General features: G+C 51.0%; 1 protein-coding gene across 1 annotated transcript in view; it reads left to right on the forward strand.

The window, feature by feature from the left end:
• Positions 1–1769: 1769 nt before the first annotated feature.
• GPSM1 (G protein signaling modulator 1) overlaps positions 1770–24567 on the forward strand; it is a 64534-nt gene continuing 41736 nt past the window's right edge. The window contains exons 1-4 of the mRNA XM_058853877.1: positions 1770–1870; positions 23086–23307; positions 23715–23850; positions 24176–24318. Coding sequence (XP_058709860.1) covers positions 1812–1870; positions 23086–23307; positions 23715–23850; positions 24176–24318 — 560 coding nt within the window. The 5' untranslated portion in view covers positions 1770–1811. The remainder of the gene's footprint in view (positions 1871–23085; positions 23308–23714; positions 23851–24175; positions 24319–24567) is intronic.

A 24567-nucleotide genomic window follows, 5' to 3' on the forward strand; every position in this document is an offset into this window, starting at 1 on the left:
GGCTGGGCTGCAGCAGCACAGGCTGGGTTTCATCTTCAGCACTCATCTCCTTGTCTGGAAGGGGGGGGAGGCACGGACAGACACCCCCACTGAAGTGCCAGAATCTCTTAGGGCTGAGCAGTCCCATGTTTCCATGGCTTGTGAAAAGCTGCTTTGCACCAGGATGTTTGCTGCTGTCAGTGAAATCACAAACCTGGGTAAAAACTGGCTGGTGTGAGGCACAATGTCCCAGCCTGGTCCTTCCAGTGCTCCTTCCATTCGGGGTTCTGTGGCTGGTTATTCAGGGGTGCAGGGGGCTTGCTTTTTTGGGGATAATAAAACACCCAGGACAGCACCACAGCTCTGTGGGTGAGCAGACAGCTCTCAGCAGGATGGTTTCAGCTTTCTCTGCTGTGGTTTATCTGCAGAATTAAGACTATTCCTAAGCTGAGACACAGACACAGGTTTGTTTATGGGGTTTTGTTTTGAATTTGAATGCCCAATCAATTAGCTCTTAGGAAAGAGGCTTTTGTGGTTTGCTAGTGGGGTGTTATTGATGATGTTCTTTCCTGAGCAGGAGCTGGGTTTGCTCCTGAGAGGGGTTTTGAGCAGGTCCCCAGGGTGAAACAGGCAGTAAATAGGCATGGCTCTGGATTCCCACTGATCACAGGGTTCTGTGTGTGCAGAGCAGGCTGCTGGAACCCAGGGAAAGCCACAGTTTACAGCTGTGCTTCTTTGGGGGTGGGTCTGTGATGATAATTACATTTAATTTGCTGTTGCTGGGTAAGTGGCCCTAACTTTGAGCCAGGTTTCTGCTGAGTGGCCAACTCCCAAACTTTTCCAGGAGCATGTCAAGCCTTGGAGAACAGAGGGAGCTGCATGCAGTGTTTGAAGTTGACCTTCATCCTTCTCTAGGTGTCTGTGTGGAAATAAACATTTAAAGGCCCCAAGTTTCAACAGGACATAATTGACTGAAAGAAGCTGCTGTGGGCTGGAGGGAAAATCCCTTTTCCTGGGGGATTCCTCACTACCAAAGAGAGCAGCCAGACTTTGCTGTGTGTCTGTAGCACAGCTCTGCTGACCCAGCACAGCCAATGCAGCCCTGCCAGCTCCTGCCTGGTGCCAGCTGGTCCTGCTGCCTCCAGCTGCAGACACTTTCGAAGACAAAAAGGTTTTGGCCAAGCCAAACCCGAGTCTCGTTATGGCTTTCAACAGCTCCACCTGGGCACAAATCAGCGATGCTGCTCCACTCTCCCTCGGTGAAACGGGCAGGTGTGGTGGCCACAGGTGAGCGGTGAGGCACTACCGGGGGGATGATGATGATGATGATGTCGTCCCCGGGGGGATGATGATGCCCCAGGTGGGGATGATGATGATGATGTCCCCGGTGGGGATGATGATGATGATGTCCCCGGTGGGGATGATGATGATGTCCCCGGTGGGGATGATGATGATGTCCCGGGGGGGATGATGATGATGGCCCCGGTGGGGATGATGATGATGATGTCCCGGGGGGATGATGATGATGATGTCCCGAGGGGATGATGATGATGTCCCGGGGGGATGATGATGATGTCCCGGGGGGATGATGATGATGATATCCCGAGGGGATGATGATGATGTCCCGAGGGGATGATGATGATGTCCCCGGGGGACAGGGGGCTGTGTCAGCCGGGGGATGCCGAGCCGGGGCTGCGCTCCCCGTCCCGCGGCGGGAGGGAGGGAGGCAGGCCGGGTGACATCAGCCGGAGGAGGGGCCTGCCCGCGAGTTTCTTTGCTCGGTGCATCACTTCCCGGCGCTGCCATACTCCGCTGCCCGCTCCCCACCGCCCATGGAGATCCCGCCCGGCGGGGACAGCCCCGGCTCCGCCGCACGACGCCTCCACTGCAGGTGAGCGGGGCCGGGGGGAGCCCGGAGCGGGGACAGCCCGGGCCCGGAGCTGCAGCGAGCCCGAGGGGCACAGCCCGGTCCTGTGGGGCACAGCCCGGTCCTGTGGGGCACAGCCCGGTCCTGTGGGGCACGGCCCGGTCCTGTGGGGCACGGCCCGGTCCTGTGGGGCACGGCCCGGTCCTGTGGGGCACGGCCCGGTCCTGTGGGCACAGTGGGGCACGGCCCGGTCCTGTGGGGCGCAGCCCGGTCCTGTGGGGCACAGCCCGGTCCTGGGGGGCGCAGCCCGGTCCTGGGGGGCGCAGCCCGGTCCTGGGGGGCACAGCCCGGTCCTTGGGGGCACAGCGGGGCACAGCCCGGTCCTGTGGGGCACAGCCCGGTCCTGTGGGGCACAGCCCGGTCCTGTGGGGCACAGCCCGGTCCCTGGGGCACAGTCCAGCCCCTCCCCGAGCCCCGGGGCCAGCGAGGGCGGCAGGAGGCAGGCTGCTCATCCCGGGAAGCCGGAGCTGTTGCTCGGGTGCGGATCCAGCCCGGGTGCCCCGGGAGGAGCCGGGGAGGACGCGGCGCTCCCTCCCTGGGCAGCTCCGGTGCTGTCCTTGGCACTGGGCAGGAGCGAGCGGCTCCTCGGCTGAGCAGGGGGATGCTCAGAGCTCCTCGGGGCTGGGCAGTGACATGGGAGGCTCCCGATCTCACTGCAGACACTCGGAGTCTCGGCTTTAGAACTGGGCGCTACAGGAATTCACACAGGGCTGGGAAAAAACCAAATAGCTCCAGGCTGTTTGGCGTTCATGGCAATGCCCGTTCTCTGCACTTGGATCAAAACTGGAGAAGACTAAACCCGAAGAAGACTAAATGAGTGACTTTAAGGCCTTACAGCGTTGTTGATGCCGTTCACCATCGTGTTTGATCTCTCCTCTAGCAGCCTGAAGTGGAGGTGATGCAGTGGCTGGACCAGAGGGCTAAAAAAGCCCGAGAATGCTTGAAGCGTATGGGATACAGTAGCTTTTCATCAATTCTCTTTGCATGCTCTGCAGTAATTAGTGCAGCAGCTAGTGGGTTGTCTGCTTTAATGAGTGTAGGTTCATTAGAGAGGGCAGCAGGTGTTTCTTGGTTATGTTGTATTGTAGAGCAACTCCAGGGAAAAAGGAGGCAGCAGAGTTAATATCACTGCTCTGGGGGAGCTAGAGCTGGGGAGAAACCTGCTCGATTTTACCCACACCTGGGCTTCTTCTTTCTTTCTCTTTGTTTTTCTTGGAAACTTTTTGGGGACTAGATTTTGGTCACTTTTGCAGAGGAAATTTTAGCGGGAGGCTGCTTATCACAAATGTGTGCCTGCACATGAACACTGCTCCCAGCTGCTGGGGAAGAGAAATGGGAAGCATTTTCCTGAGGCTTATCTGGATGTCTCTGGCAGGGCATGTGGTTTTAAAAGTCTCTGCTGTGCCTTTTAGGCCTTGAAAGCAGATGCTGGTGGAGCCTCTGTCCCTACTGCTCTGAAAGATAAGTGGTAACTCAGTTTCTTCCTTAACTTCATTTTATTGCAGGGCAGAAACTTGGGGGTGAATTCGGTGCCTCTGTGTGGTGTGATGGTGGAACCTCAGGTGACTGGGTGCTAAAGCCATAATAACTGGTACTAAAATCTTAATATGTGGGGTTTTCTTTGTGCCTGAGGGCATTAATCGAGGTGTAAGAGCTGCAGAAGGTACCTGTGCAGGCAGGGAGTGCCAGACCCCTTATCTGGGGAGCTGGAGGAGCTATTTTCCTTCTAGGAAACGGGGCTGTGTGGGGAGAAACATGCCAAAAACGAAAGTGTTTATTCATTTTTATTGCATCCTTTAGTGCTTCCCTAAATTCAGCCCCTCCTAAACAAAGACATGTGCTCTGTTGTGCTGGCAGCAAATGATCTGTGTGCTGACTGGGCCAAACATCTCTATTTACAGAGATTAGAGTCAAAACTTTTGCTGCAGCAGTTGTACACCACAAACCAGGGTGTTTGTGCCCCTGTGCAGCTCTGTGTGTCTGCATTTGCTACACAGAGCTGTGAAGTTCCAGGGAGGACCTGTTGGAATTCCAGGGCTTTGGAAGTCGTGGCTCTGCTCAGGGCTGGTCTATCTGTGGGGTCAGCTCCTGGGTCACTGCTGGGGCTTGTTGGAATTGTCCAGTTCTGTGATTGTGCTCCTCAAATTTGAGCTGGCCAACTTCTGTGTGAGCCTGAGTTACTGCTTTACCTTCCATGGGGTTTTGGGCTGCTGTTGATTTAGGTGCATTAATTCAGCTGTGTGTAACCTCTGAGGACTTGTTGAGCAGAATAGGGGTAGGAGCTGGGAAATACCTGCTGGCAGCAGGTGTCCTGCTCTTCTCTCCACTGCTGCAGGTGCTTTTTGTGCTGGCTGGCTGATTTTGAAGGTGTAGGAAGCACCAAATCCATCCAGTGGTTCCCCTGGGCCGTGGAGAGTGACAAGCTGATACTGGGTACGTGTCCATCACTGTCCAGAGAGCTTCTCTGGATTTGGCCCTTTGCTTTTAAAAGGCCACTCTGGAGATTTCTGGGTCTGGGAGGGAGACATGGACATGTCCTGGGGAAACCCTCACTGTACTGCCCTGACATTGTGGTGATGTTATTGATCCCACACAGAAAGAACATTAGATAATGCTGCAGTCAGTCCAGAAATGCATTAATCTGCCCTGAGAACTCAGATAACAGCACACCTTGTTCCTCCCTTTCCCTTCCCTTGCTCTCTGCTCTCCTGCAGTCTCTGTTTTCCAGAGCTCTCCTGGCTTTTGTGGTGTTTACAAACTTTCCTTGATTGTGTCACAAACAGTCCCCATCTCACTCATTAGTGCCACCAAGGCGAGGACCTGACCTGAATGTGCATCGGGCAATTAGAGAGTGCTCTGAGCAGCACACAGCTCGGAGAGAGGAGGCTCCTTCCTCCTGTTCTGATGGGAAAACTGGGATGGAGGAACTGCTGCCCTTCTGACATGGAAGGCAGTGAGGGAGGGCACAACTCAGTGTGGTTGTGGCAGAGTAAACTGGGGTTTGCAAAGCAAATTGGGGAGAAAATCCACTATTGGGGTGAACCTCTGTCTGGAATGGTTGCTGTTGGTTTTGTGTGTACCCAAGGGATAAAAATACCAGGAAATACTTTGGGATTTTCCCTAGTTGTTGTAAGGTAAACTCACACAACTTTTGAATCTGGAATTTATATAAGGCTAACAGCTACTTTCTTTCCAAGAGCTGGTATTGTGTCTGCCTGAGGTGAAAATTAGCACCAGCAGCAGTGCTGGGTTTGGAAAAGTACAATGAGCTTCCTCTGTGGGATTGGGAAGGGGCTCAGGTGCACTGCCAGAAAGCTGGGAATGACCATTTGGTCCCTGTTTACTTGGTAGATCAGACTTGAAATTGCTTATTACGTTTCTGAATGCTGGTTCAGAGGTTTGTGACAGATTCTGATTTTTCTTCTGTTGGCAGTCTCCACCAGGCAGAAGGATGTGTAAAACAGGACAAACATTTCTAAAATAGCTGTGCTGGATAATAGCTGGCCTGAGCAAAAATTATATGATAGTTTAGCAGGCAGTGTTGGCTTTGTTGACATCTCTTGGGATGTTTTGAACTTCTCACTTGTACTTTCAGCACTGGTGAGTCGTGTGGGCATCCCAAAGTGGAGCCAAGCAGGAGATTGAGTGTCCACCTCAGCAGGGAGAGGCAGAGCTGGGGCTTGGTGCTTTGCAGGTTCCCCCAGGATTTTGGGCATCCTTTTCGATTCTTCCTTCACCTCGTGGGATGTGGGGAGAGAAGCTCTGTCCCTGCTCCCTCTGGTCTCCCATGGGGCAGGGCAGTGCTTTGTGCCTGGCACAGAGGGATCCTGCTTTGTCTCGGCCCTGTAGGTGCTGCTGCAATACAAACACTTCTTTTCCATCCTCAGGGCATTAATTGGACTCAGTGCACATCTAAATGGGGCTGAGGTGATGCTCTGCCTTCTCCCTGTGCTGACTTGTGCTGCACTGATTCAGGTTCTGCTGGTTGTGCCTCTCCTGGGGTGAGAGCAGTTCCTCTGGATGCTTCATCCCCAAATCCTGTGCCTTGTACGGGATGTTTGTGCCAAGCAGACAAGAAAGAGAATGTCTCCCTTGGCCACGTGTTTGTGGTTATTCAAAGTTTGCCTCTGCATCAGCTGAAGTCAGATGAGTTTGTGACTCGGGTGTGGCCTGAGGACACCCCTCAAAGGCAGTTTCCTGTGAGATAAATGTTAATAATCACACCAGAGCTGGGTCTGGAGGCAGCTGTGACTCTTGGCTGTGGGGCAGGAGGAAGCTGTGCTGCCCAGAGCTCCATGCCCAGCTACTGAGGTGCCTTTTGCTACCTGTTGCACTGGGTGCTTCTCTCCTGGGAAAGTCTCCAGGAGCTCATGGCCAGCAGGAGAGGAGGGACACTGGAAGGAGTTCCTGCAAGCAGGAGGTTGGTGTTTGGGTCGTGGTGACTGTGTGCAGCAGTTTTGTTCACTCCAGGAGTGGTGGGTCCTGTCAGGGCTTTGGTTGGTGCCTGCAGCACGAGCTGCTTATGCCACAGGAAAATCTTGTGTGTGATTAATTCCTGTTTTCCTGGAGGATGTGGCCAATTAGGGATCTGCTACCCCTTATTTTCAAAGTTAGGGGAAGCAGTGCCTGTTACACCAAAGGATGAAAACACGTTATGAAAGCTGAGAAATTGATTTGTTATAGAAGAGTGATTTTTAAAATCCTTTTTGGCTCTTCCTCTCTTGAGCCAAGTGCAGCTGGACCATGAGCACTGTGGTGATAGGGGACAGGAACAGGCTGCACAGCTCCCTTGGCATTCCCCTCCTCCAGCTCAGTGATGAGTGACCCAGACTTTGGATTTTTTCCTGGTATATTACATAAACCAAGGGGAAAGCCTTGCCTCGGTGGTGCCTTGAGGATAAGAAAAGTCATAGCGAGAGGCAGAAAGGCTTAAAATTGGAAATGCTGATAAAAGTCTGGGGAATCAACTTCTCACTGATCCAGGCCTCAGGCTTGGAGGGAACATCTGCAGAGGCAGATAGGAATGGATTTTTTTTAATGGGCTGGTAGTGATAGAATGGCTTAGTTTGTTGAAGAAGTTCATCAGGATGGAAGATGGTGCCTGGGTTCAAACCTGTGGAGTGTGTGTGTTCCTGTTCAAGCAGGAGGTGTCCAGGTGTGCCCTGAGAGGTGCCATCCCCTCCTCTGCTTCTCTGTGCCCGCAGCTGGAGCGAGGGCAGGGACAGGGGGTCCCTGCAGGACCACCCTGCTCCCCCTGCCCTTGGGGGGATCTGGGGTGAGCCTGGCCTGTGCCTGCATCCAGGGACTCCCTACATGTGGCTCCCTCCACCTGTGCTCTTCTAACACTTCCCCAGGACACAGCCTTGTCACTGCTCTCTTTGGTTTGAGCTCTCTGCCGAGCAAATGCTGCTCTGTCTCAAGCCTCATCTCCCCAGCTCTCGTGTTCCTGTTTTCCCCTCTGTGCTCTCTTGCCTCCTCTCCAGCAAATCAGACTTTCTGTTAACAGAGAACATCCACTGTATTTTTGTTGTGGTATGTTAATTTCTTGCTGTCTCATGTTTTTGCCCTTGAGGTGGTGTCCAAACGTGCTTGAAGAACAGGTTTGAACTCTGTCAGGTCTTAACACTGCAAGAAGCCACAAGCAGCAAGTTTCTGAAGTGGAGAGATGGATTTTATGTAACTTGGTGTTGCTCTTCTAGAAGAGCAATTTTATCTGCAAATTGCTCTCAGGTGTATCTGGTGCTGTGTCCCATCCCTCCCATCCCAGTCCTGCTCTCTGTGCCCCTTTGATCAGCCAGCCCAGCTTCCAGAATTCCACTTCCCTGTCACAAAATCCTTTGCCAACCAAAGCCATGAAACCTAAATTCCTCCTGGTCTGGGCACACAGGCTGAGTATCCCAACCACAAAGTGGGGCTGTTGAATTCTGGGCCTGGGCTATTTTTATTGTCAGTGGGAAAGCTTTTCATTGACCCAGCTGCTCCCTCCCTAAAGATACTTTTAATTAAATGTTATTTGACAGATCTGTGTTTCTAATTGGCTTAGGTTTAACTGGTATAAATGGGAAATTTTTTTCCACTGAAAGCTGAAGAAAGTAAGAATTTTTTTGGAAGGCTATTTGCGTTCAGAGTCACGTCCATCTGTTGTTTAATGTAATAAGCTGATAGAGTAGGGGGGAAAAAAAAAAAGAAGCCAAAAAAAACCCCACAACCAGAAAATCAACATCCCTGCCAGTGCTTGGTGAGGAGAAGGTGAAAGGGACACGGCTGCCTCAGCTTTGGAGCTCTCTAAACAATGCCCAGCAATGTTATGCAACTGCCTAGGGAAGGAAGTGAAAAATTATCATTACAGTGCAGTTTCAAGGGCAATATTAAATGAGCAATTTGCAGCACAGCTCTGTACTTAAGTGACTTAACTCACTTCTCCTGAGATAAAATTAACAGGGCTGGTTAAGGACAATAGCCATGACCTCTGTTCCCTTCAGGAGAGGGGCTCTTTCTGGAACTGAATCTGAGGTGTGGGACTGAGAGCCTTCAAAGTGGGAAGCCAAACCCAAACCAGTGTAATGACCTGATCCTGGAATTGCCAGGGGGGGATCCCTGTCCCACTGAAGCCTGGAAAAGGGGGGACAAGCACCTACTGAAGCACCTCACTGATATCTGCCCTTCCTCGCTTCAGTGGAAGGGGTAAGACCTGCAAGGCCCTGGACACTGGAGCAGCAACAACCCCCTGAATTAATGGTTTGGAAAGCAGTGCTGCTGTCTGTTCAGTACCTTCAGGGCAGGAGCAAACAGCTTAAAAATCTATTCCCAGTTTACTTTCAGCAAGAGGATTTTGCCTGAGGATGCCAGGCCCTGGAACCACAGGTGTTTCTGACTCTGGGATTAGACAGGATCCCTCTAAAGAAGCTTCACCTTCTGTTGTGAATCAGTAGCTCTGTGCAGCTGCTACCCCTGGAGGGATTTTTGAAAGAGGAATATTGGATTGTGTTGGCTTTCCTCAAGCTTTTCTGTTACCCTTTGCTCTTAACACCCTCTGGAGCAGCCAGAGGGGCTCCTCACTGGGAGTTAGGGGCTTGTGCAAGAGAAAGAGGAAAAACACTGATAACATAGCTTAGTGTAAGAGCTATTTCATGTTCCACCTGGGAGCAGATGTTTTGTCTTGGAAGCTGCTTTTAAAAATGCATGGGCAGTACTGGGAGCTGTCAGTTCTGTCTGCAGCTGGCTCTGAGCTGCACAAGGTGACTGCTGGAGGCACACAGAGGGCTCCTTTCCTGCCCTGGGGATCTGCTGTGCTTTCCTCACACTTTCTGGCTGCCAGGGAGCAGAGTTGGGAGGAAGGGATCCCTTTCCTGGGTGCTGTGGATGCAGCTCCAGCTGCTGATCTGTGATGGGGTTTGGGACAGATCCTTTGATTTGCAGCCTCTCCCTGGGAGGATTGGCTTCTGTTGCAGGATTGCAGCAGACTCAGCACGAGGAGATCAGCTTTGCCATAGGGCAGCACAAATAATTACCAGTTGTGCTGAGTTTCCCAGGGGAAGCCCCACCCCTGGTCCATGTGTGTGGTGGAGTTTCTCCGTGCCTTGATGAACAGAGCTGCATAAATGTCCATTTACAGGTAGAACAGAGGGGTTTCCTGTACCAAGTGACTTCCCAGTTCCATTTCCAAGATTTTCTTGACACTGCTGTAATTTTGCAGAGCACTGGGCTGTATTTGCTGGGGGGGTGTCACAGCAGGTGCCATTTGAGTGTTCACCTGTACCTGCTGATATTTCCCTGGTCACTTTGGTGTGGATTGCTGCATTTTCCTGTGCTCTGGAGCAGCTTCAGCCCAAACTAGTTAGTTGTGGGACAAATTCCTTCTGTGATCCATGCTGCAGAGTTGAGGTGGCTCTGTGCACTCCATCTGTGGGATAGCAGTTCATGCCTGAGGAGAGCTGGGAAGTGCTGATTAATATTCATCTCTCTGGGGCTATTTGTTAATTACTGTTATTCATGGTTTGGACGATGGTGCTGAGTGGATCCTGGCAGGGTTGCATCCGTTCCAGGGTTTCAGAGTGCGTGGTAAACACCAGAATTTTATTGCAGCTTTTCTGGGAAACATTGTTCCTGTTTTCAAGGGTGGGAAATTGTATAGCCTTCAGGGTGAAAGAGAACAGAGATGATAAAACTGGGAGCTGAATGTCCTGACTCCCACTCCTTTCCTTCAGCACTTCCTTACCCACGTTAGAGTGAGGGTGATTGTGCTAATTGTGAATTGGAGACCTTGGCTCTGTCCTTCACTGAGCCCCGCTGGGCACTGCAGCACTGGTGTCACACGAAATCCCAGTGGCTCTGCTGTTCTAACAGGGAGCAGAAAGTTGTTTAGGAGGAACTCAGCAGCTGGAGAATGAAATACCAGGCTCTGTCTGTTTACAAGGTGTGGTGGGAACACTGCAAACCTCAGGAGAAGGAGCAGCTTGGGTGGCCCTGGGCACTGTGAAGAGCCCAGTGCCAGGGACTGGCATGAAAAAAGCAGAGCAGCCCTGCAGGCTCAGGCTCCTCTGACTCCAGGGGTCCCTGTCTCTCAGGCTTTGAGAAGAATTTAAATTAAAGAATTTAAAAAGGACAGAGGGGCACACAGCAATGTTCCCTGACAGAAAATCCTGCTAGTCAGATTATGTGAGTGGAGTTGCCCTGCCTTGGGGGCGGTTGTCTTTTGGGGTTTGGTGAAAGATGGAGAGAGGAAAGCACACCTCTGTGGTCACAGTCGGGCAGGAAGGATTTGGGATGGGCAGGAGCTGCCAGGGCTTTGAGGAGGGTCCTGTCCTCACTGTCCTTGTGCACTCACCATATCCCAGCTGGTGCTGCAGCAGCAACAGCCCCTTTTTTTAGCAGCTGTCTGCAGAGATTTGTATGGAGGAAATGCTCTGGGGATTGGATCTTGCTGCAAAACACAGAGGCCATCAGATTCGGCTTGTTTATCAGCCAAGCCTTGTGCAGCATGAAGGCAGGAATACAAACCACCAGCGACTAACAAATGAAAATACTGAGCTTCCTAAGCCACGGGTGTTTCTCTTTTTCCCCTGACAAACAAGCCCTTGTGATTTCCAGCTTGGGAAGCCCACCAGCCAACATCTTACGGTGCTTGAGTGGAGACTTACACCCATAAAAGCAGCTGGATGTCCTGGGATTGTGATACTCCACGTGTACCTCCAGGCATTTCCTGGCCTCTGAGTTCAGCTGAGCTCCTGCATGGGTCTAAATAATAAAACATATGAGTTCACTGCAGTGTGCCCAGAATTTTAAGGCTGCAGCCCTTGGCCAGCTCTTGTATGAATTGCTTCCATCAGGGCAGTAATCCAGGAAACTACGAGCACGAACTGCTTGGCTGATGGAAGTGTGTGGTTTGGTGCCTTCCTGGGTAAAGCCAGGGGAGAAAGGAAAGCTGCTGTTTGCTGTGTGTTCATCCCTTGTGTGTGCCCTGCTGGGAGGGCAGGCAGGAGAGAGAGTTCCTGCAGGTACCTCAGGCTCTGAGGAGATCCTGGTCCATGGGGAGCTTTTTCAGCGTGCTCAGGTGTCTGAGGAGTTAATAATGAAATGACTGAAAATGCCCACATTTTCCTCTGCTGTTCTAAAGAAAAGGAAAACTCGCTCTGCAGGATGTTCTCTTCAATAAAACCACCCTTTGGCACCAGTGTTTTTGGCAGAAAGTTGTCATCACCTGTGACCACTTTGCAGAGAGGACCAGCAGCAGATCTGTCACTTAAAGATGAGGAATGGGCAGAGAAAAATGCTGTGTTCCCTGCACTGAGCAAAGTGATTCTCCTGTGGTGGAAATCCCTTCCTGAATGGCCCTGGGTGAGGTTCCCCTGGTGTGACTCAGGAGTTCCCCTCAGGTTTTCTGGGGGCTCCAGCTCTGCTTTGTGGAGCTCCAATCCCAGGTGCTGGGGACAGAGCTCACCTGCCCAGGGCAGCTGTGTGAGCAGCAGCAAGGGAAGGGAAGGCAGGAGAGGCTTTGCAGACCTGGCTCCAGACAGAACTGAGTCATTTGTCGAGGCTGACGCTCTGGGAGCTGCTTGCCTGAGGCTGGCATGGCTCAGGAAGGAGAGTGAGAATGCAGCCATCCAGATACACACAGAGGAGAGAAAAGTAACAGCTCCCAACATGTGACTGGAATGGAAGTAAGAAGAGAAAAAACATCCCCAATTAAAGCCATGTGTGTTGGTGGATGGAGCTGCTCCTGAAAGGTTGGTGGAGGCTGTGCAGCACAAATGCAGCCGCTCTGGAATGCCCTGGATTAGAGCAGGAGGCTCCTCCAGCACACGAAATCCCTGAGGAAACAGAGCTGTTCCTGCATGGCAGCAGCTCCCCCAGCCCACCACCCTTAGGGGTTAAGGTAAGAGCTGTCTTGTCAGCTGTCTCCTCCTCCCTGTCCCTCTTCCTGAAGCATATTTTCCATGCAGCCTGGTGCTGTGCCATGTGTTTTTTTTCACTGCTGGATGATGATGATGTCTCTGTGCAGGAGCAGAGATTTTCTTTTTCTGCAGATATACATAATTCAGTTGTCAGGATAAATGGGCTCCTTGGATTTGGGCATGTGTGTAAGCTTGATGCTGGATCCTCCCTTCTGTCACCAGTGTGAGGCAGGAGGGGAGCAGGGAATTCTCTCAGAGCTCCAGAGCAGCAGCCTGTGGTCTGTAAACTCATTGCAATACCTGTGAGGTTTCACAGAGCTTCACAAGAAGGATCTCAGTGGAATCCCAAACAGGCCTGTGGAGAGAGGAGCATTCTTGCTGTATTTGGGAAGACTTTGCAAGAAACATGATGTTCATACAAACTCCTGTGGAAGAACAGGACCAGAGCCCACTTCACACATAAAAGATGCGATCTACATGACAAACTCTTCTCAAAATACACATTTGCTGCTCTTTACACCTGTGTTTGAACTGCAGTAATGCCACAGTGTCAGAGCCAAACTGATGTCATGTGTGGGGAGGAGCAGCGCTTTCCTCCCTGTGCTGGATTTGCACAGAAGCGTTTCCAGGGTAGATGTTTTCCACGGAGCCGTACTGGGACAGAAGTGCTAAAAATCTGGGGAGATGTGGTGGAGGACTCAGTCCCACGGTGCTGGGGAAGCAGTGACAGCAGCTTGCAGGATGCTGGAGGGCTCCCAGCACAGTGCCAGACAGCGGGGCTGCTCTCCCTGGAGGAGCTGAGCACAATTCTCACCTTGTGTGGAACTGCCTGGCTTCCTGGGAATCCTGCCACACTGGGATCTGGGGGCTTGCACTTTAGTCTGATGGGATGCATAGATTTTTCCACAGTGCCATGGAGCACCTTGAAGTACTGGAGCTGGTCTGCTGGGTTTGGGTTTGCTGAGGAGCTGGAGGAACAGTTTTAGAGGTGCTGGCAAGGGTTGTAGCAGACACCTGGCTGATATCTGAGCTCCTGGGGAGCCTCTTCCCTTGTTTTTCACACAGATGTGGAATTATCTTTACAAAATCCACAGGGGTTCCCTGTGGCTGTGTAACAGCCAGGGAAGAGGGCAGTGTCCAGTGTGAGCTCTTGTTCTGTTGGCCTTTTAAACCCATGAGTGTCTCTGGCCTGATGCCTGATCTTTGGCACCCCTGGAAGTTTCGGGGAGAGCACAACAATGCTTTAAACAGCTCTCAGAGCAGGAGACAGCTGCAGAGAAACAATGTGAAATTGGTGCAGTCTGCTGTGCTGCAGCTTTGCCAGCAGCAATCTGTCCTGGTGGCTGGCGGTGCTTCAGCCCTGGCAGAAGCTCTTCCCGTGCCCTGAGTGACCCAGGAGAGCCACCTTTGTGAATCCCTCTGGTTTGGGCACTCAGGGCTGTAATCACTGAGGAAGAGACTATCACAGGTTCTCCCTGGTGTGCTCTGGCTTGATTTCATCCTCCTCACAGGCTTTACCAGATGGTCATTTGAAAAAGAAGTTGCTGCATGTTTGGATTCACTGGATTTGGCTGGTTCCTGCTGTTTGTTCTTCAGTGAGTTCTGCAGGAAGCACAAGGGCCAGGTTTGTGCTGGCTCTGTCACTAAGGTCCCATCCAAACCCCTTTCAGGTGCAAGTGCTGGTGCTGCAGAGCATCCTTAGTGCTGTCTTGGTGAGCTGGAGTCGCTCAGCACCTCCCTGGCTCGAAGCCTGCCTGGCCCAGGCTCAGGGTGTGAGTTTTCTGATGGATCCCAAAGGCCCCTCGCTCTTGGACTGAAACCCTTGGCTTGGGGCTGGCGGAAGCAGATGAGACAGGAAGGGAACAGAACCAAATTGGCTGTAGGTTGCTGTGGAGTCAGTGGAAAAAGCTGTGGTGTGAACTTTGTCATGGTTTCCTTTTCTGCTGCATCACGATGACGATCCCACTGCCGTGCCCTGAGCGTGGCTGTGGTTTGCAGGGGCTGTGGGCAGGAAAGAGGCAGCACGTGGGGAGTGTGTGCAGCCTCCAGCTGCTGCAGGAGGTTTGGGATGAGCTGGGACATGGGCAAGAAGCTGGGACAGGCAGAGGTGGCTCCTTTGGCTGGCTGGGTTTCGCTGTAATGCAGTCCCTGGTGTTTCTGGGGCTTGGCAGCACCTTTTCCATACACAGTTGTTTTCCTGCTGCAAGCCCCTGCTCCGAGGCAGGAGCAACTGGCAGGCTGAGAGAGGAAGGAGAAGTGGGGGCTGCAGCTGGAGGGGTTTTCCAGGCAGCTTGAATGGAGAATAGACTGGGGCCTGTGGGAAAACAAGCCTTGCTTTCACTCGAGAAGGTTGTGCGGGAAAGGAAACCTCACACAGCCTGTGCAGCTGCCCAGAACAACTGGGGTGATTGTGCTGGTGGCACTTGTGGAGCTGAGCTTGACCCTGCCAGCAGCTGGGGGTGGCAGGACCCTGGAGCAGGAGCTGGGGGAGGCTGTGATGTTTTCAGTCAAAGCTGTGGTGGCTCTGGTCCTGGCACTGCCCTGTTGGAGCTCCACTGGCACCCACGAGCACTCAGCCCCTCTCCCATCCCAGGACAGCATCCAGGCTGCTCCCATGGCACCTGCCTGAGCCCCCACTGGGTCTGGGGGCAGTTTTAGAGGACATGTCTGTACATCTCTCATTTATGGTTCTTCTGAGTTTGGAAAGACCTCCCCCAACCCAGGACTTGCCCATTTTCAGTATGAAATTTGACCTGAATGAGCTCCTCTGTATTGGTGGGTGGTAGAAGCTGAATGGCATCAATAAAATAGGAACAAATAAATTGATTGTTTTCATTGCTTGGCTGTTGACAAGGCAATTACTAGGTTTTTTTTTCCTAATGTCTGTGGTAATTGTGACCTGCTGGATTCTGCAGTATGTTTGTGTAAATCACAGCATATATTTTAGTGAGAGATGTGTTGACCCAGTTGCCAAAGTAAGTTTATAATGAAAAGCCTCTCAGGCTGCATGTCCTCTCCTGCTCTCTGGCTGCTGGAAGTGACTGAAGGAAATAGCACTTCACTGCTGGTGGAATCATCCCCAGAGTGCTGCTTAATGGCAGCGTGATGGATTAACCTCATTAAAGGTGCTAGCATTGTACAAGAAAGCAAAATATTCTTGAAAAACTCAGGAAGCTCCTTTCATTGTGCTGAGTTTATTCCAGCCTCCTCTGACAAAATAGAAATGTCTAGAAGCCTGTCCTGTTGCAGCTGCTGGTTTGCCTGGTGCTCTGCAGGGCACATTTCAGGGGTCAGGTGCTGCAGGAATGAGACAAACTGCTGGGTTTTGTGTTTCTGGGAAGGAAAGAGCATCCTCATGCATCAGCATCATTGCTCCACTTGTGTTTGGCAAGCTGGTGCTCCTGGCCTCTACGTTTATTTCTCTTTTTCTCAGATGGCTGCTGGTGGTTGGGTTTATGCCCCTGATGAGCTGTGCAAAGAAATTGTGTTCCAGGCTCATTTTGTTCTCACTCTTCCTGAAAGTGAGTTCTCCTACACAGTTTTCCTTCAGAGAATTTGATCAGTTCATACACTTTGTGGATTCATAATAATTTTTTTTCCATTTGGGAGTCAGAACATGTTTTAATGAATTAATTTTCAAATTGATATCTCCTTAATCATCACTTCCTCAGACCCTGCAAAGTATTTGCATCTTATAATTTAAGTGCTTTGAAACTGGCTATCAAGTGAAACTGTTAACCAGGCTGAGATGAAATTCACATTTGCACCTTAATCTCGTCTGAGCATTTTCAAGTGCTGGAAGTTAATTACATCCATGGTAGTCCTTTGATACTTGAGTAATTTTGGAGCACAATGACTTAAAATTGTGCTCATTGCCTGTTAGAAATTTCACTCCTCAGCTGACACAGAAAAATTTCCTTGTGCTCTGTGTTCTTCCTGTGGGCCCAGCTGGATTTGTGGGCAGCATTTGGGTCAGGGATTCAAGATAATCGTAGCCAAAGTATCATTTACTGAGAGCCCAAACCTTCCAGGGGTGGATCAGGTTTCTGCAGGTCAAGGATACCTTCAGCTCCTGGACTGGGAGCTTTTCTTTGGGCATCCTCAGATGTTTGGCATCGTGCTGAGCTGGGTGAGCATCCCTGCCTGGATGGAAGGTGCTGCACCTCGTCCCTGGTGGAGCAGCTCCCCTTGGCCCTGGCAGAGGCTCTGAGAGCCAGGGCTCTTGGATTCCTTTCCCTTCTCTACAGCTGACTCACAGCAAGGCATCATTTGCCCACAGAGCCTCAGCTGCCTTTTTGAAAAATGGGGAAATTGCTGCCCTCGCACCTCTGTGAGATATTTTGGAGTCCTTAGGTTGGAGCACCTACCAACTCAGCATCATCAGCTGCTCCATGAAATGCTCTGAAAGCAGCAAATAACCCCCATCTGTCCTCTGCTCTCCCATCCCCACGGATCAAAGCCACAGAGGTTGTGTAAGCAGGGGAATGCTGGATGACTTTTGCTTTCCAGCAGGCAGTGGGGAGTTTGAACTTGGATTTCTGACAATGACGCAGCTTGCTGGAGCCATTCCCCATTGAAATGGGGTCTTATTCAGCACTGCTAATAAGAGGGTAAAGGCAGCTAAATACAGCTGTCTTCCTCGGTGTCATTTGGGATTTATTAGCAAATATGCAGTGGAATTGAATCCCTTGTAAGTACTCTGCAGCTAATGGTAGATAGCAATTAGCTGAAATGACTACTGTGGAGCACTGATGCTGCATCAGTGAGGGGACAGGAAATCTGGAGCCAGCACACAGCCCCAGCAGCTTCCAGAATTCCCTGGAGTTTTTCCCTCTGGATTTTCTGTTTCATGCCCTTAGCAAAAGACTGTGGTGAAAATCGCTTGGTCTGGGTAATCCCCAGAGCTCCAGCTTGAACAAACACTTCCCCAGCAGCAGTAAGTGCCTGTGGATATTATTATTTTCAGCTCAGGGGTCACTGAAAGGACTCACTGCAGTGTTCCTACCAGTGGAAGTGTGTGGAGTGGGAATCTCCTCCCCTCCAGATGTGAAGGGATCTTGCCAGATGCTTGGAACCAGTTCAGAAGCTGGGGAGGACTGGGTGCAGCATTCATGGTTTCATCTCTGACCTTTTCCTCTCCAAACTCAACAGGAGGTTTTGTTTCCTTCCCCTCACTAATGAGGTGAGGTGTAGGTCAGGGTGTCCCAGGGGTTCTCTCCTTTGACTGGCTCCTCTGTGCTGCTTTCCAGCTTCCAAAAGTGCTTTGAATCAGGCTAATTTCATGTGTATCTTGATTTGTTTGTCAGCCTCCCTGCCAGCCTGTGTTTGGGACAGAAACCTGCTTTGTCAGGAGGGGTTGGTGCTGAGGATGTGATGTGGGTGGGGAGTGAGGGGCTGTTCCACCAGATCTGGATTTGGGAGCGAGATAATTGAGTATTTGAATTATTCTCCTGCCAGGTTGCTGCTGGGTGTGTTGATGATGGAGAGGAGCAGTGTGGATAAGAGGGACTGAAAGATGGATTGCTGTGGCAAGGAGATGGTATTTAAGGGTAGGAAGTTGAAATCACCTGTATTTAGGAGCAAGTAATGGGATTTTCTTACAGATTGGAGCTCATTTGGGAGCAAGTGAGAGAGAGAGAGGCAGGTGTGGATGTGCTGGACCTTGCCTGAGGCAGAGTAAACAGGGAAATCTGCCCAAAACCCCTTGGGAGAGTGCCCCAGGCAGAGAAGGGCAGTGGCCTGAGGCTAAATGGGTATAAATTCACCATGAATAAACTCGGGCTGTGCCTCAGGAGGATCTGGAACAGCTTTCCTCGGGTTGGGAAGCAAAGGAAAATATTTGGAGCGCCCCCCATCAGCAGAGGGGACACATCCCCAGGGGTCTGAAGGCACCTGGACCTGGTGGTTCAGAGCCATCAGCTCCCTCTCAGGTACAGGAGCCGTGCAGGGAGAGGAAATCGCTGAAGGGGAATAATTCCCAGCTTGATTGACTGGCAGCACTCCCTTAAAGAAAGTAATTATTTAAATGCATATTTAGTTCGTTAAGCCATTGAATATGCATTTACACTGAGCACCTGGTAAATCTGATCCTTTTTTGGTTTGGAAGAAATGTTTAATTGCCCGTCACCAGCGCTCTGGAATTAGATTTATTTTTGTACAGAACCTAATCAGATTGCAAGTAAGATGCTAAAATCTGTTGCTTCACTAACTCATATCAATAGAAATACTAAAGGGATTTTTTACTACTCTTGGTGGTTTTGATGGGTTATTTTCTGCCATACCTTCTGTTTAAAAGCTTGGAGTTTTGAACCACACGAGGTCTGATTGGGAGTGAGTTTTGCAATCGCCCCCACTAACATGAATCAAATATCTATAAATACATTTCCTTTTCCCTTTTCTCCTTTTTTGAAAGGCAGTTTCACCTTGCAGGCAGGAAGATGTTCTCTTTTCCTGTGATATTTGCAATATTTAAGGCATCAGACAGCTGACCCCAGGCTCTGTCTGGTGACACGATAATTTTCTGTGTACCCTGATGGATTTGTTGTCAGCAGTGACAGGTTGCTGTGAGCAAGGCAGCGCTGAGAAGAGTTTTGGGAGGTCTGAGTGTGTGGTGTTCCCACTCTGGGGACCTCTATCATCACCCAATTATAATGTCCTAATTATAGTGTTTGACAGCAGTCGTGGTGATCATTGATAATGGCATTGGTGGCACCTTGTGCTGTTCCCTTAATTTCTCACTTGACAGTGTCCTTGGCTTCCCCAGCACTCCTGGGACTCTGCCTTCTCCAAATTGCTGAAAACACATGTGAGAATCTTTATATTTTACCTTTTCCAAAGGCACATTTTTTGCTGTGGAGTTCTTTGAACAAGCTTGCAGCAGGCAAAAGGCAATCTGTGCTCCAGCTCCTCATTAGCTGCTGCCTGACAGTGATGGGTGACCCTGGGAATTCTTGTTCAAGGCTGCTCCTCCTGTTTTTCTCAGCTCTTTCTGCCTTCACATCAGTTATCCATTAAAGAAAAACTTGAGGAGGAAGGAGGGAGGCCCTGCCCATGCTGGATTGGGAAGGGGGTTCCTCCTGCCTGTCACTGCCCAGCAGAAGGTGACCCTTTTCTGCTTTGTGAGTGTGAGAAGCAGCATCTATTCCTGGCCTGGAGATTGACTGGCAGGTGTCACACTGATGGGGACCAAGTCATCTGCCAGCATCGTGCCACCCACTCATTCCCTGGCACAATTCTGGCCAGATTGCTGAGTGCTTTTGTGGCCAAACTCTGCATTTATATGTGGCCTCAGCCCCGCTGCTTCCTTCTGCCAGTGGCTTTGGAGCTCTGGGTGTACGCTCAGAAAATGCACAGGCAGCAGAAGAGGTAAGGGAGGGTTTGGACCTTGTTGTCATTGTCTCTTTTCCCTTTACTGGTCTGTCAGGATGGTTCAGGTTTGTCCTTTCAGTTGTGTTTTATGGATGGTTGAGCTGTGGACTTTGGGAGCTTTTTAAAGTGGAATTTTAGTGTTCTCGAGTTTGTTTCTTGACCTTTAGTTGATTCCTCTGCCCTTGGCTTTGTGTTCCTGAGTGCTTTTGAGCCTGGAGTGATTGAACTGCATGCAAAGGTGCTTCCCAAAAGCAGCTCTGAAGAGCAGGTGGGTTTTACAGGTGGGTTGTGTTTCTGTTAACAGTTTTGTTAACAACAATCCTTGTTTGTTGTGCGAGGCAGTGAGGGCTTGGCAGAGCAGGATGCAGGGAAAAGCCTCCTGTCCCTTCCCCTTGTTTGCTCAGGTCCCAGTCTGAGCAGCGATGTTAATTAGATAAGTCAGATCCTCTGCAGAGCAGCCTGTTCAAGGACAAACAGATTTTAATTAAGGGCTGTGTGCACTGGAAGGTCGTGTCACTGCCATAGTTACCATGGGAACACTGGGACAGCACCCACAGAGTGTGAGAGTGTCACCAGGTGGGCTCTGGGGCACAAAATTCACTTTGGGGTATGGCAGATATGGTCCTGCCCTTGCAATGCTTACCTGGCTTTTGTTGCTGTGGGAATGGGAACCTTCACTTCAAGCTCTTAAAATCACCCAAGGAGTTCCACACGAGCTGTACAACAATTCCATCAATTAGGGAAATCAGTCTCCACCCCAGTTTTTTGGACTGTTTACAGCTGGTGAACTCAATTTCTCAAAGACAACCTGAATATTGGAAAGAGTTTTGTTTGGGTCGAAATTTGAGCTCAAGATAGTTTGCTTCTGTTTCTGCCACCTTCTAACTAGAATCCAGCATTAACTCCTGGTGGTGGCTCATTCCTGCATTTCAGGTCCTCTCAAGACTCATCCCCACTAAGCTGCCTGCAGTTAATCCTGCTGATTTGAGTGCAAGGTGTTTCTTGCCTTCCTTCAGTCCCTGTCAGCTCTTTGGGATGTATCAGCAGAGACTTGTCAATAGCTGATGATGCAGGATCTACAAACCACAGATGTACCTTGGCACTGATGAAATTTTGGTGGGATCCCCAGGCAGAAACTCATTAATTTTTGTGTGATCTAGCAAGAGGATCAGCAGAGAGAAGTAAAATATTTTTAATCTTAATATTTTTCTTCCTGCTATCAAACAGAAGCTGAGGCAGGGACAAATGCTGCTCTGGCACCACGAGCCACTGCACATTTCTTGTATAAACGAGCCACATTTATTTCTTGTATAAATAAAATAGCCACTCAGATGTGGGCTTTGCTTTGGAATGAAATGTTTGAGTGGGAGCTCACAGGAGCTGCTTCACAGCTCCCTTCTCCCTCTTGTTACCTGGTGGCTTTGGGGACAAATGAACAGCGAGGCAGAAGAGGTCACAGGTGTGTTTGGAGGAAGAGTTTAAAACCAGGTCTTATGCTATTTTCCTTTTGTTTGGCCAGTCCTTGTGATTGTCCTGCTTTGGAGGATGCCAAGCATTGGGTGTTTGGAGCCACACGGAGCCGACTCAGCAGGGAGACTGCCAGGGAAATGGGCTTGGATTTCAGTTAGTTCATGGAGGAGCTGGCTTTGTTTCCTGGCGGCAGAGACAGCACCATTCTGCCTGTTTTAGGGAAAACGTGTCAGGGTTGGTGTTTGCAGCTCCCTGTGCCCCTTGGAGGGATGGGGAGTGGTGCTGGTGAGGGGCAGGAGATGTGGGAGCTGTGTCCTGGGGCAGCAGGTGCTGTGTCCTGGAGCTGTGTCCCAGAGCAGCAGGAGATGTGTCCTGTGTCCTGGAGCTGTGTCCTGGGGCTGTGTCCTGGGGCAGCAGGAGCTGTGTCCTGGGGCAGCAGGAGCTGTGTCCTGGGGCTGTGTCCTGGAGCTGTGGGAGCTGTGTCCCAGAGCAGCAGGAGCTGTGTCCTGTGTCCTGGGGCTGTGTCCTGGGGCTGTGTCCTGGGGCTGTGTCCTGGGGCAGCAGGAGCTGTGTCCTGGGGCTGTGTCCTGGAGCTGTGTTCTGGAGCAGCAGGAGCTGTGTTCTGGAGCAGCAGGAGCTGTGTTCTGGAGCAGCAGGAGCTGTGTTCTGGAGCAGCAGGAGCTGTGTCCTGGGGCTGTGTCCTGGGGCTGTGTCCTGGGGCTGTGTCCTGGGGCTGTGTCCTGGAGCTGTGTCCTGAAGCTGGTGTGTGCAGGGCAGGTTGTCCTTGGCCTGCAGGGCTGGGCCTGGGCTCGGCTCCTGGGTGGTTTTGGGGAATCATCTTCAGGGCTCAGCAGGAAACTGCTCCAGGAGGGGTCAGCTGGGCAAGTTGTGCTCTTGGGCTGGGTACCACAAACTTCCTCCAAGTGCTGAGAACAGACTAGAAACCACCTGTGGGCATTTATTATCTTCTGACAGACCCTTGCTGTTCTGCCTCTGGACAAGGGAGCTCTGTTTTTTTCTCAGCAGATGTCCACCTTTGACCTAGATAGTTTTGACTTTTTAAAATAAATTGAGCAAAAAAGAGAAGCATCAGGATAGAGGAGCAGGAACATGCTGTGTCCATCCCCCTTGGGGAAGGGGCTGCCTTTGCAGCAGGCAGAACATTCCCAGTGAAAGCTTGGGAGTCCCTTTGGAGAACTTGGGATTGGCATGGTCTAACAGGGTGACTTAGAGAGGACTTGGTGGAGCACTCAGAGGGGAATGTTTTCTTTCTCTTGCAGCAGTGTCACTGCTCACAGTGCTCTCTCTGACAGCATGGAGTGTGCCAGTGCCAAAGGTGTCAGAAATGCACGGGAGGAAAGCTGGCCTGGAGGCCAGTGTGCCAAGTGCCTGTGGAAAAAGTGACAGCGGGAGAGTTAATGAAAAGCAGACACTGAGTGCTGGGAGCTGCTCAGCCAAGAAAATCTGCACAGTCCAGGATTTTCTCTGGTATCCAGTAAAAACCTGTTACAATTTGGCTTTTCCTCTCTGTTAGCCAAGGGGAAATGCTTCAGATATAAATACCTGGATATGTGGCTTCTGCAGCACCTGGAAGGAAAGCAGGTGTTACTCCTGTGATGATTCCATGTCTTGGAGCCAGGAGCTCTGAGTTTCTTGTCCAGATTCCTACTGGGAGCCCAGGGGCTGCCTTTGGCTGCTTGCAGATGTGGTCTGTAAATCAGAGAATCTTAGAATGGTTTGGGTTGGAAGGGACCTTGAAGACTGTCTCATTCCAAACCCCTGCCATGGGCAGGGACACCTTCCACTTGAAGGTGGAATCTGGATGCTCCTGTGTTTTGAGTCCAGGGGAAAATTTAAAGGTGTGCAGTGAAGCAAACTGTAACCATTGCAGAGCAGAGTGGCACTGCAGCCAAACTCCTCTAGAAACAATTCCCTTGTTTTTGGCAGGATGGAGGCATCCTGCCTGGAGCTGGCCCTGGAAGGAGAGCGCTTGTGCAAGGCTGGGGACTTCAAAGCTGGGGCAGCCTTCTTCGAAGCAGCAGTGCAGGTGGGGACAGAGGACCTGAAGACTCTCAGTGCCATCTACAGCCAGCTGGGCAATGCCTATTTCTACCTGAAGGAGTACTCCAAGGCCCTGCTGTACCACAAGCATGACCTTACCCTGGCCAGGTGAGTGTGTCAGCACTGCCTCATCCTCATCAGACCCAGCCTGGAGTGAGGGCAGGTTCTGCGGGGTCTGAACCCAGAAATACACATCCAAAACTGGCCCTGATCATCCTCTGGAGAACTTGGGAAACACCAAGGATGGCTCAGCAGGGAGGTGGAGAAAGGGATGTGGATGTGAGGAGGGTGCCTGGTGCAAGAGCAGTGTTCACTTCTGTCCCCAGCTGCTCCCTGTAATGACCTGCAGTCACTGGAGCAGTTCTGAGACAGCAAATAGGGAACAAGGATCTGCCTTCACAATTGTGGGAAGCTCTCCAGCCAGGTGAAGCTGTGCTGGGAAGCTGCAGCTTAAATCTGCCTCCAGCAGCTGGTGAATAAAAGTCTCTGAGCTCTTCAACACCTTCATCTTGTAGAACCATTGGGGACCGAATTGGAGAAGCCAAGGCAAGTGGCAACCTTGGGAATACCCTGAAAATACTGGGGCAGTTTGATGAAGCTGTGGTTTGCTGCCAGAGACACTTGGACATTTCTCGGGAGCAGGGAGACAAGGTAATGGTGTTCCAACAGGAAATATTTCCTGGCTTTAAAAATAACCTGCCTGCAAGTCAGTAAATGTGATCTGGTGAAGGTGGGCTTTGGGAGGAGCTGCAGGGAGCTGCTCTCCCTTCTGGCTGCTATCACACATCTCTCGTGCTGCTGTGAGGGTGAAGATGGGAAAGGAAAATGTGGGCTTGTGGTTCTGAAAGATGGGAAAGGAAAATGTGGGCTTGTGGTTCTGAAAGATGGGAAAGGAAAATGTGGACTATCTCTGCCCAGCAGTGGAAATGCTGGGATGTGAAGTGTAACACCTTGCTGTTTCCTGTTCTTCCTTCAGGTAGGTGAAGCCAGAGCTCTCTATAACATAGGGAATGTTTACCATGCAAAGGGAAAGCACTTATCCTGGAGCACAGCCCAGGACCCGGGCTACCTGCCTCAGGAAGTCAAGGACACGCTACAGAAAGCCTCAGAATATTATGAGTAAGTATCCATGCCTGGCCAGCCCCTTCTCCTGCAGGGAACGGGGCCACTGACTGAGAATTTGCAGGTTCTAATAGATTAGGAATATTTCCAAGATGCCAAGCTATGTTGGCAAATTAATCCCAAGGAAGGTGAGGGAAAGATCCTTTATAAAATCTGAGCTCAAATTCGCGCTGGCATCGGCTTTGTAAAACTCGCTGTGGTTTGAATGGTGATGATGCAGTGAAGTGCAAGAGTCTGCTGCTTCCC

The sequence above is a fragment of the Poecile atricapillus genome, chromosome 20 (assembly GCF_030490865.1).
Source record: "Poecile atricapillus isolate bPoeAtr1 chromosome 20, bPoeAtr1.hap1, whole genome shotgun sequence".
NCBI classification, from domain to species: domain Eukaryota; kingdom Metazoa; phylum Chordata; class Aves; order Passeriformes; family Paridae; genus Poecile; species Poecile atricapillus.